Source organism: Camponotus vicinus, unplaced genomic scaffold (assembly GCF_025532165.1).
Source record: "Camponotus vicinus isolate PSW18456_S1 unplaced genomic scaffold, iyCamVici1.0 SCAF_10, whole genome shotgun sequence".
NCBI classification, from domain to species: Eukaryota; Metazoa; Arthropoda; class Insecta; order Hymenoptera; family Formicidae; genus Camponotus; species Camponotus vicinus.
Window position 1 is genome coordinate 6,373,871 of NW_028141946.1, and position 13,430 is coordinate 6,387,300.

The window sequence follows — 13,430 nt, forward strand, 5'->3', positions numbered from 1 at the left end:
TTAATGTTTTTAAAAATTAAAAAAAATTAAAATGTGTTTAAAAATTAATGTTTTTTAATATTCCTTAAAATAAAAAGCCGTTATTATAATTCCATTCTGATTAAAAGTAAAAAATTTACAAATAAAAAATATGTATTGTAAACAATATTCAATATTATCCAATTCTTACTTATAATGTATATATACATATAGATTATAATATATATCAGAATAAATTCTTATTTATAGATGTTGAAAGCTGTAACAACCTATTTGATTGTCATGATACAAGTGAGCAATTCATTAGAATCCAATAAAGCTATTCAAAATATGTAAGTCTTAAATATAATGTGCATATATATTATATTTATATATAATATATATTTTAAGAAAATTATAAATATTAATATAAATAATTATATTTAAAAAAATTATAATTTAAGTTATGAAAGAATTAATGTATATTAAATATCGTAAATATCATAAATATAAAAAAAATTATATAAGTTAAAATAAAGCGTACACACATATAATATGTAAGATTATTTTATTTGAGATATTCAATAAATTCTCTTTTATCCTTAACAGAATCTGTAAGATATTCAATAAACTTTTGACATTAAAATTTAAAATTAAATTTTTGTACTAAATGAAATATATTTTTTGTACTTAATTCAACGAATAAATGTGCATTTTTTAATTTTATTTAATTATAGTAATAAAATTGAAGCTATTTTTGCATATCATATTTTCTTTTTAGATGTTTAATATTCCTAAAACTAATTGCTTATTGCAACCTAATCAAAATTGTTAGAGATTAAAATACTATACGATCGTATAAACATACTTATAATTGAAATGTGTTTGTCAGGTCATTATATACTATATGTTTTTCATTCTATTTTCATTTTCATTATTCTTGTATTATTACAATGTTGGTAGTGTTATTAAGATCCATATCAAAGTATACTTCTCGAACTTGAAGCTTTTTACAGTATGTACAATAAATATATAATTATTAAATTAAATATTTCTAATAAAATGGCTATAATAATAGTAATACATATTAAATATAAAATATTAATTTTTTTAAAAATAATTTAGTAATAAAAAAGCGATTATTATAAGCGACATTATATTGTATATTATACTTCTACTTTACAATTACATTAATACATAATACTGGCATTTTTAATTCTCCTAGTTGTTAACAAGATAGCTCTTAACACGATATTTCGCATGATATTTCCTCAGCAAAGTCTCATGAGTATTCATCCATTACAAGATCACGGGCGTCCGATATAGTCGTCGCTTATTTCATGCGTATTGTCATTAACTAAATTTATCATTATTTACTTTACAATAATTTTATCAATAATTGTTATTGTCATAAGGATAAAATGTAGAAATAAATTTACTAATATCGAGCTAATTTTTCTTTAAAGATGAAAAATAATCATAATCTTCTGAATAATCATAATCTTTCTGAAATGTATGTGCGAGTTTTTATCAAAATTTCTCTTTAATTTATGTATTTTCCATAGAAATTAATATCTATATATTTTCTAAAAGAAAACGAAAAAATATAAAAATTCCGGAAAACATTTTATAAAAATAGTGAAAGCTACTCACGCAATTCATTCGCGGGCCAATATAGATCATGAGGGCGGATCTTTTGGGACGTTGATAAAACACATTTCTTTTTCATTTTAAAATTTCGAAATAAACTCTTAAATACATTAGATTGTACACGCTCGAATTTATTGTGCTGGTATTATGAGACATTGCGAACATTCTTTGGAACGTGTCGTCACTACTTGTTTGACCATCGATCACCCTCGGTCATATTACCATCAACCACTTATCAAAGTTACATTTAGTATTATGCTATTTGCACTAGTGCACGCGAAGCATCAAATTAACTATCCTCGATATTCATGATGAGTTTTACTCGTTCATTTCGTAGCCGCGTGCGTACATACGCTCGCAGTCAAAAGTGCTATTCATTCAGATCGACGATTGTTACAATTATCAAAAATGTTTCGGTCAAAGAATATGCATGAGATGATCATGCCACCGATCGTAGTTAACTCTGTCCTTGGGATAAGGAGCTTGAATTAGCAAGTATGTAAAGATCAAGAATTTGTATTAATTGATGTGTTAGTGAGCTATTACGTTCTAATGAAATTTTGGATAGAATATATATTTAACTACTACACATAAAAAAGTCAAATGGCTTCGGTATTTTAATCGAGCAATATTCTAATGTCTTTTCCACGTTGTTTCCTGTCTCGAGTGGCTGGTTGAAAAAAAAGGTAATTTTAAAAAATTATTTTAAAACGAAAGTAATATCTTGAGGGATACTTTTTAAATCTAACATGATTAATTTAAAAAAAAATATATTATAAATATTTTAAATTAAAACATATTTCTTTTTATTTAATTTAAAAAATTCGAAATAAGCTCTTAAATACACTAGATGCAAATTGTACGCGCTCGAATTCATTATGCTGATATTTATCGTATTCATAATAAAATTCAATTATAATGGAATGTTTATAAAAGATACAAAGATAGATGCATATAAAATTATTCTTATATCCCGTAAATTATTCGTTTTACTTTATGTGAGTGTTGTTTTTACATTGAGTCAGGTAAGATAATCTATCTTGAATACATTATAGTGAAACATTATAATGAAAAGCTTTATTAAATACAACAATATATAAATAATTTAATCATGTATCAGATAAATTCTCCCTTGAACTCTTGAATATTTGAACATAAAAATAATTTAATAAATAATTTAATAAATTTAATAATTTAATAAAAAGAATATAAACACACATTTAAATATAAAAGTTTTTCCAATAATTTTAAATTTTAATCATTTTTAATACAAGTGTATCATAATTATAAAATTGCTTTAAATCATAAAGTTACTATAATATTTTCTTATGAAATAAATTATTATTGAATGTTATATATTATATATTAAATATATATAATTATATATTAAATAATTGATACTTTATTTTATAATTCACTTTTGTTCTGATTATACTAAATAAAAGTAAAGATACGCGAAGATCTGATTCGAGCAGTTAAATAAAACTCCTGCAACGTATGTTAAGTACTATCTTAGATTCATCATAACACAAAAGAGTGCTGAAAATACGAACGAGTGGAGTTAAATTTTCACAAAATGTGTCTGCGACACAACATTATAGATTCGAGAATTGATACGATGAGAATAGTAAATTGAAATCTTTCTTCAATACATGTTTGATTAAAGATTTTTATCCTGTTTTTGCACACTCAAAAACACGCACGGCATGCTTGATTTTATAATTAATACAACATTTTCGCTTTTCATTTTAACGTGTAGTGTTTTTATAATATACTTTTATAATTCGGTTTTTATAATATACTTTTATAATTTGGCTAATTGATGATTTATAACTGATAATTTCACTTTCTTTATATGAAACAAAGGCAAGTTCATCTAGAATCAAGGAATTAAGTAGAAGCATGAGCAAAGCATACATATTCTCTGCTTTATAACAATATTATTCGTGTTTATTATTCGTTTATCACTGGTCTTGTGTCTGAACTTATTTAATTTTTTTACTATCTTTCAGCAAAGAGATAGGCCCATATTCTGAATCCTCTTTTATCGATAAAAGTGCTCCTAAAAGCGGCCTGTAGCCAATCAGAAGGCTTTATATATCACTTTTAGAGGCACTTTTATCGATAAAAGAGGATTCAGAATATGGGCCATAGTCTAACAAGAAATACTGGTTGTCGACCAGATTCTGTTCTACGCATTTAAAGTAATAAATTAATATAATTACTTAATAATATTATTTTTGTTATTTTTATTATTAAATATTATTTTTATTTTTAATATGCATTGAAAGTAATAAATTAATACTCATAATAAATTGTATGTGCGCTCTTTGGCAAATGCAGCAAACATTGAAAAATTTTAGAATTTAAAAATAGTCTTCAACTTATTATGATATTTTTTGTTAGTGAATTTTTAATGTTTCTCTCTCTTTCTCTCTTTTTCTGTATTATCAGTTCAGTGAAGAAAAATATAATTCTCTCCCATATTTTTTTAATGATATTTTTAATCAGCTTATTACAATCCTCTATCTTTCTGCATGTAAGTTCCGCTTTTAAAATACTCAATTATTCTCCAAAATAGCTTACAACATAATGTAAAAAAAAACATTCCCTTTGGATATGTAATAAGAATCATTATATATATTATTAAAATTTTTGCAGTAGCATAGTTAACCATATACTACCCTATGTATTTTTGATTCTCTTACATTGTGTAATAAATTTATAGATTGTGATTAAATTATATATTCATTAATAAATTAATTTACATATTTTTATCTTGATCCCGTGCACTATCAGCACATTTAATAATGATCAAATACATAATCTTCTTCTACTATTTATTACAAGTGCCGCCATTAAGATCGATATTTTGTGTGACGCATTAAGGTAATAAAAGTGGATCCTGTGGGAGCGTTTGTACAACAAATTACTTATCGCATTGCAGGAAAAATTGACTCTCTTCTAGATATATAATAGATCGCTTCAAAGTCCGTGACTCGTTTGCTCACGTCGGCTCGTTTAATACACTTGCATTCTTCGTAATAATTGTTCATGAGCTTTTATGTGCTCCTTAATTGCTCGACAAAGGTACATCATTAAGTTATAAATTATGAGAAATCGGTAGAAAGTGCAGTGAAAAAGTGACTGTCATAACACTATCTGAATATCTAACCTGACACATTGATTATTTGTGGTCGTCTTATATTAGTCAAGTATAACACGCTCTACACATTGATCACAAGTGAATTACTATTAATGTAATGTAAATATCAAATAAAAAAATTACGAAAATACTATATGTACTAAATGTGGAGATTAAACTAATTATTAATCAAATATCGTATAATGATTAGTTTTGTCAAAAGAGAAATTTTTTCATTAAAATTAAATTAATAATTTTGTCTAACTTTGCAACATACTCATTTTCTAGTTTCCTAGATATTTATAAATTAACACGGAAATCAAGAAAAACTATTTTACTTCCGCATATATTATTGTGTTATTATTAATTATGTATTTATCTGATTTTGAATATCTTAGATGTCTAATCAACTGAAATTTAAAGACAAGAACATTTAAACCGAGTGATCTAACGTTTAATTGAAGAGTATCATACAGAAAAAAAAAGAATTATGAAGATTTTTGCGCGTCCAAAATGCTTGACCGAAGCGATAGCACCGGTGATAACTCTGGACCGTTTAATGGGACTTCATGTTTTTGAGTATCCTCGTGGTCAGCCAAGACCTCTACTGAGCCTGATTTATCTCTTGCTTCTTTATTGTTTGTATTATAGTGGCTCGTGGTATTTGGAGGAAGAATATTATTTGATTGTTAAATTATTGAAGCTGGAATATTTTCTATACAAAGTACTGAATTACATTTCTGTTGCTTTGATCATCGTTAAACTACTACTAGGCTGGTGGTATACAAAGGTAAGCGAATGTGATATAATATCTTGTAAATGAAAACACAAATAAAAAAAAATATTAATTCGAACGATTAGTGTGTCATTCGAAAAATTATGTGCGTAAAAAAAATTTCTTTTATAAATTTACATATGTGCAGAGACTTCAAGCTTGCTGTAATAAAATCATCGAGATCGACGAGACATTGCGACAGCTTGGATTGACGATAAATTATGATAGAATATATTTTATAATAATTGGAGTACTGATCGCTTGGTTTACAATCAGTTTCTCTATCAGCATTGTAGTTTTCATTGCTATGCGAACACACACAAATGTATATAAAACAGTCGGCGCTATAGTGACATATGGATATGGAATGATTGTCAGTTCTATTATCATTTTCGAATTTTTCATATTTGTAAAGTATGTAAACTGATTTTATAAACAACTTAAAACTTTATTTTAATCAAATATATATTATCTTCTTCAATTAATATGTAAAAAATTAAGATCACAATTCTTTAACATAATATATTACAAACAATATTAAGATTAAAATTAAATTAAAAAGACTTATATTAAATACCGATTTCTATTAAATAAGCATATGAAATATATATATTTATGATTCACATTGTGTGTAGCTCTTGAATCATTATTCAAGTTTTTATAGAAGTAAAAAAGAAATAGTATATATTAAAATTTTCTAAAAGAAATAATATTTACACATACTGTTGTGCAGATGCTTACAAATAAGGTTTGATTTGGTCAATCAACTCTTACATAAATATTCAGCTTTATCAACAAAAGTGATGAAATTGGGCATTTTTGAAATACAAGATTGTGCTGAAATTATAAATGTTGAGCAACAATGTTTGTTTCCCACAAAGATATTATCTAAGTGGTGTCAATCTGGAAAAACGATGCAATCTGGAAAAAATATTTCTGTATTAGAGAAACAAAATTCAGTCAAATCCAATTTTCCACCTCACTTCCAGGAACAATTCCAAGAAAGACTTCGAAATCGATCTCAGAAACACAATTCTGTAATGACGAAATGTCAGGAACGTAAATATCTATTACAAATAATCAAGTAAGTATATAAATTATAAAATAAATTGTCGTAAAATAATGTTTAAAATAGCAATAAAATCAGCCAATTGTTTGATTTCGTTACCAATTCTTAAAATACTTAAGTTTACTAAGATTTGTGATTTTTAATTATGAAATACTTTGAATCAAAAATATTAAAATATCAAAACTCGTTCTGTAAAGAAACGAAAATTTGTAAGAGAGAGAGAGAGAGAGAGAGAGAGAGAGAGAGAGAGAGAGAGAGTGAGAGACTTCTGAAGAATTTTCTTAAAATAAAAATATTTTTTATATACTTTTTTATTTTAGACAGGTGCATCTAGAACTGTGTAAAGTATCAAAAACGATATGCATTATCTTCGGTGTACAGACAGCTTGTGAGATAGGAGTGATTATTATATTTTTCACTGGGACTCTTTACATTTTTTACATGCGATACATTATTCGACAACACAAGATTACAGACAGTTTGTTGCAACAAACATCTGTGATGATGATACTGAGTATTATTTATATTCTCAAAATTATATTTTTAAGTCGTGTTTGCAAACATGCGGCGAATAAGGTAATTTATTTTGCATTCTATTATTTTACTAAAAATTTAATTAGTAATTAATATTTATTAATATTTATAAATTTACTGACGTTATATAGGGAAATAAAACTATCGAAATTATTTATTCGATTTATGGATGCGACGAAGCATCTGGTGTGCAAGAGGAGGTTTGTTTGTGATATATGTATAACATTGATTATTCTGTAATAATAATTATTACATCATTTATGGCGTTAATTATCGCCCACATTGTTTCAGATTCAACAATTTGGTATTCAAATATTACAAAGTCCGGTGAGATTCTTTGCATATGGTATTTCTTTGGATAACCATGTCCTAACTATGGTTTGTATCGAGTTGTTTATACAACAATAAATTGCTAATTCTGTCAATAATTTTTAAATAATTTCCTGAAAATAAAATATATATATTAAAAAAAAATTAATAAAATTTCTTAAAATAAAAAGCCGCTATTATAATTACATTTTGATTAAAAAGTTTACAAATAAAAAATTTACAAATGTAAACTATATTCAATATTATACAATTTTTATTTATAATGTATATATACATATAATTTATAATATATATCAGATATATAATAAATTCTTATTTATAGATTCTGAAAGCTGTAACAACCTATTTGGTTATTATGATACAAGTGAGCAACTCATTAGAGTCCAATAAAGATATTCAAGATATATAAGTGTTAAATATAATGTGTATATATATTATATTTATATATATTATATAATAATTATATTATATATATTATATTTATATATAATATATAATATTTATATATTATATATATTTAAAGAAAATTATACAGAGTGTCCCGAAACTAACGCTTGATATTTTAAAAGCAGATTCTCTGGCCAATTTAAAAACGATTTTTCCTCAGCGAAAATATCGAGGGAGATCATTATTTTTTGCATATTCTCAATTTTTGTCATCATGTATCTTTCTAACTAAGCCTTAAATTAAAATTCTATTAAAGTAAACTCGACCTAAAATTAACTAAAGAATGTGACTTTATTAGTATTTTATTCCCATAAGCCTTAGTTTGCGAAAAACCCTCTATCTTCAATCGTTTATAACTCGAAAACTATTAGTGCCGCGACATTTTCGCTGAGGAAAAATCGTTTTTAAATTGGCCAGAGAATCTGCCTTTAAAATATCAAGCGTTAGTTTCGGGACACCCTGTAGATATTAATATAAATAATTGTATTTTAGAAAATTATAATTTAAGTTATGAAAGAATTAATGTATATTAAATATCGTAAATATCATAAATATAAAGAAAACTATTATATAAGCTAAAATAAAACGTACACACATATAATATGTAGGATTATTTTATTTGAGATATTCAATAGATTCTCTTTTCCTATTCTTCTTTTTCTATCCTTAAGGATGTTTTGTACCTATTTTCAAAATATTGAGAATTTAATGAAAATTGTACAGAATGTCCTTACATATGTTTAGAATCTTCAGTACAATTTTTAAATCGATTCACTAAAGCGTTTACAAGTTATAAGGATTTTAATTTGCACCGAATTAACATGTGTTCTTATGGGAAACGTATAACTACGTCGATTCAAATGACAAAAACACATGGAAATAATATTCAGAATTTGTTTAAAATTTGCAAAAGTGTAGTTTAGATATAGAGGAAATATTTGGTCAAATAATATTATACAAGTACTAACTGGTTAAAAAGATATTAAATATAATTCAATGAAATTAGCCATATATCTGACACAAGGCGAAATTCTCTGCCAAAAGTTAATCATTTCGATTAACAAAATTCGGAATATTTCAGTAAAAACGCAATAAATATTAAAAAATACATCTCTGCACTGTAGCTAAGATCAAATTGTAATATTCCATGCAATTTCTCATACTCAAAATACACCAAAAGTGGATATATTCGTCAATATTGATTTTCAGCTACTTTTTGCTGAGATTGTACATACAAAGCATCCTTAACAGAATCTGTAAGATTTTCAATAGACTTTTATTTTTTGACATTAAAATTTAGGATTAAACTTTTTGTATTAAATGGAATATATTTTTTGTACTTAATTCAACAGATAATACTGTGCATTTTTTAATTTTATTTAATTATATACTAACAAAATTGAAGGTATTTTTGCATATCATATTTTTTTTAGATGTTATTCCTAAAACTAATTGCTTATTACAACCCAATCAAAACAGTTAGAGACAAAAATATTATACAATCGTATAAACATACTTATGTTTGAAATGTGTTTGTTTTTATTTTCAGGTCATTATACATACTATATGTTTTTCATTTTATTTTCATTTTTATTATTCTTTTATTACTACAAAAGTTGATAATGTTATTAAGATCCATATTAAAGTATACTTCTCGAATTTAAGGCTTTTTACCATATGGATAAAATAAATATATGTAATTATTAAATTAAATATTTCTAATAAAATGGCTATACAATTAAATATAAAATATTAATTCTTTTTTTAAATAATTTGGTAATAACTGCGACTATTATAAGCGACATTATATTGTATATTATACAATATAATGTCGCTTACTTTTGTCTTTTACTTTACAAGTAGGGGGAGTTCTCCTAGTGCCGGACGGCACCTAGTACCGGACATATGTCATATCTATGCGAATAAAAACGCGATCGGGTGGTAATTTCGGTGACAGGGCGGAGAAAGTATAGTGATCCACGTGTAGGATGCGACACACTCCAGATTTGCATACGCAAGCTAAGAGGACTGTTAATCGATGCGTTTGAAGATAAAATGTTGCATTGTATAATTTAGAAACAGGTCATACTTACGAAGATTTGTTGTCTACAATACATGTTCTTGTATTATGAAGTATTTTGATAAATAGTTTTCAAATATTTATGTGCTTTTTGCATAAAGTAAACTAGTTTTTACGAATTCGTTATTTTTTAATACATTTTTTGTCCCCTGGCTCGGACAGAATATTTTGTTCTAACCTTGCCAGATACTAAAAATGTCAGTATTGCATGTCTGTGAAGAAATAAGTTTAAAAAGACGAATCGATCAAAGAAGATAAAGAAAACTAGAACACTAATATCTAAACATACAAACGATGATACTACCTGTGTAGTTTGCCTAGAAAACAATGAAAAAGATTGAATTCAATACTCCAGCTGCTAGGAATGGGCTCATGAGGCATATGCTGATATCCCTGAGTGTTCTGATAATTATATTTGTGATCATTATAAATTATTTTGAAATTATACGGTGTTTAGGGGATCTATTTTAACCATGTCCGGTACTAGGCGTCACTTCAAGATCGTACAAAATTTTATACCAAAGTTTGACACTGATTTAAATATTACATTATAAAAAAGTTGATTATTCCGTTCATTTATTCTCATTTCTAATATTGTTAACTCATAATTAATGCAAAATATAAAAGAAATAAAATACATTTTTTTAATTTATCTATAAAAAACCTTAAGTGTCCGCTACTAGGGGAACTCCCCCTACACTAATGCATAATACTGACGTTTTAATTTTCTCTTCGTTCTTTTCTCAGTCGTTAACAAGATAGCTCTTAGCTTGATATTTCGCACGATATCGATCTCTCTCAGTAAAGTCTCACGGGTATTCATCCATTACAAGATCGGCATCCGATATAGTCATTTTATTTCATGCGTATTGTCACTAAAATTATTATTTACTTTACAATAATTTTATCAATAATTGTCATAAGGATAAAATGAGAAAATGATAAGAAATAAATTTACCAATATCGAGCTAATTTTTCTTTGATGATGAAAAATGATCGTAATCTTCTGAAATATGTATGTGCGAGTTTCTATCAAAATTTCTCTTTAATTTATCTATTTTCCAGAAATTAATATCTATATATTTTCTAAAAGAAAACGAAAAAATACAAAAATTCCAGAAAACATTTTTACTTAAAAAAAAATGGAGACTATTCACGCTATGCATTTGCCGACCAATCTAGATCGCGAAAAAAACATTCTTTTTGAATCGTGTCATCGCTATTTGTTTGACCACCGATGACTCTCGGTCATATTACCATCAACCACTTATCAAAGTTGCATTTAGCATTATGCTATTTGTATTAGTGCACGCGAAGCATCAAATTAACCATCCTCGATATTCATGACGAGTTTTACTCATTCATTTCGCAGCCGCTTGTGTACATACGCTCACAATCAAAAGTGCTATTCATTTAGATCGACAATTATTACAATTATCAAAAATGTTTCGGTCAAAGAATATGCATGAGATGATCATGCCGCTGATCGTAGTTAACTTTGTTCTTGAGATAAGGAGCTTGAATTAGCAAGCTTGTAAAGATCAAGAATTTCGTGTATTAATTGATCTGTTTAGTGAGCTATTGCGTTCTAATGAAATTTTGGATAGAATATATGTGTAACTACACGTAAAAGAATCAAATGACTTCGGTATTTTGATCGAGCAATATTCTAATATCTGTTGTTTCTTGTCTCGAGTTGCTGGTTGAAGGAAAAGGTAATATAAAAAATTATTATAAAACGAAAGTAACATATTGAGGGATAATTTTCAAATCTAACATGATTAACTTAAAAAATATGTTATAAATATTTTAAATTAAAACACATTTCTTTTTATTTAATTTAAAAAATTCGAAATAAGCTCCTAAATACACTAGATGCAAATTATACGCGCTCGAATTCATTGTTCTGATATTTATCGTATTCATAATAATTAATTATAATGGAATGTTTATAAAAGATACATTGATGCATATCAAAATTATTCTTATACCCCGTAAATTATTCGTTTTACTTTATGTGTTGTTTTTACATTGAGTCAGATAAGATAATCCATCTTGAATACACAAACATTATATTGAAGTTTAGTTATTTTTATTTTTAAATATTATTAAATATATATATTATTTTATTATTTTTATTATTAATACGCATTGAAAGTAATAAATTAATATTCATTATAATTATTTGTGCGTTTTTTGGCAAATGCAGCAAGCATTGAAATATTTTAGAATTTAAAAATAGTTTTTCAATTCTAGTGTTTAATTTATTATCACATTTTTTAAAAGTGAATTTTTAATATTTCTCTCTCTCTCTGTCTTTTTTCTCTCTTTCTCTCTTTTTCTGTATTCTCAGTTTATAGTAAAGAAAAATATAATTCTCTCCTATATTTTTTAATGATATTTTTAATCAGCTTATTACAATCCTCTATCTTTCTGCATGTAAATTCCGCTTTTAAAATACTCTACTATTCTCCAGAAATAGCTTACAACATAATGTAAAAAAACATTCCCTTTAAATATGTAATAAGAATTACTATTATTAAAATTTTTGCAGTAGCACAGTTAACTGTATAGTGTACCCTCTAGTGTATTTTTGAATCTACAATTAATAATTCGAAATTTGGCTCATATAAATAAACAAAAATTAAATCAAAATTGGCATAAGTGCCACAGTGCAGTAGTTGGAGCGCAGAGGAAGAAACAACACTTCCTTCTTTATTGATTGTTGTTTATTTCAAATCTAAACACTACATAAATAACGAACGTTTCGGATCGTCTTTGATCCTTCTTCAACGCGATTAATAATATAAAAACAAACTATTGCACGATAAAAAAGGAGAAAAGTTTATCTCCTCCTCGATACGCGGGTGACGCGAAACTGCATCGCGCGGAGATCTAGCAAGCCTGCTGCTTCCAAAAGTTCATCAAATTTATTAAAATTTGCTGTGGAGAATCGCAGCAGATCTAACAGATCGAGTAAAAAATTAATTACCGATATGATATGTGAATTCTTTTTTATGTTTAAAATTGATAATTGGAATCATGACTCACCAGATTCCATGCTTTTTCTTTTTCCATCCGTGTACAAAATGCCACTCCAATAGTTCCAATAGTTTGTTTTTATATTATTAATCGCGCTGAAGAAGAATCAAAGACGATCCGAAACGTTCGTTATTTATGTAATGTTTAGATTTAAAATAAACAACAATCAATAAGAAGGAAGTGTTGTTTTTTCCCCTGCGCCCCAACAACCGCGCTATAGCTTTTATACCAATTTTGATTTAATTTTTGAATCTCTTACATTATATAATAAATTTATAGATTGTGGTTAAATTATATATTCATTAATAAATTAATTTATATATTTTTATCTTCTTATCTGATTCCGTATACTATATCAGCATATCTAATAATGATCAAATACATAATCTCTTCTTTTACT

General features: G+C 26.1%; 1 protein-coding gene across 1 annotated transcript; it reads left to right on the top strand.

The window, feature by feature from the left end:
• Window positions 1-6,439: 6,439 nt before the first annotated feature.
• LOC145960478 (uncharacterized) lies at window positions 6,440-7,609 on the top strand. The gene is made up of 4 exons (XM_083079982.1): window positions 6,440-6,612; window positions 6,918-7,173; window positions 7,263-7,331; window positions 7,423-7,609. Exons 1-4 carry the CDS (start codon window positions 6,443-6,445, stop codon window positions 7,537-7,539), a joined length of 612 nt encoding a protein of 203 aa, XP_082936108.1. The 5' UTR covers window positions 6,440-6,442; the 3' UTR covers window positions 7,540-7,609.
• Window positions 7,610-13,430: the final 5,821 nt, after the last annotated feature.

Bases quoted from the DNA above. Each gene is read 5' to 3' on its own strand.
- LOC145960478 (XM_083079982.1), top strand. From the start codon at position 6,443: ATGCAATCTGGAAAAAATATTTCTGTATTAGAGAAACAAAATTCAGTC. The intron at 6,613-6,917 runs GTAAGTATATAA...TTTTTATTTTAG, and splicing joins TATCTATTACAAATAATCAA to ACAGGTGCATCTAGAACTGT. The intron at 7,174-7,262 runs GTAATTTATTTT...GACGTTATATAG, and splicing joins GCAAACATGCGGCGAATAAG to GGAAATAAAACTATCGAAAT.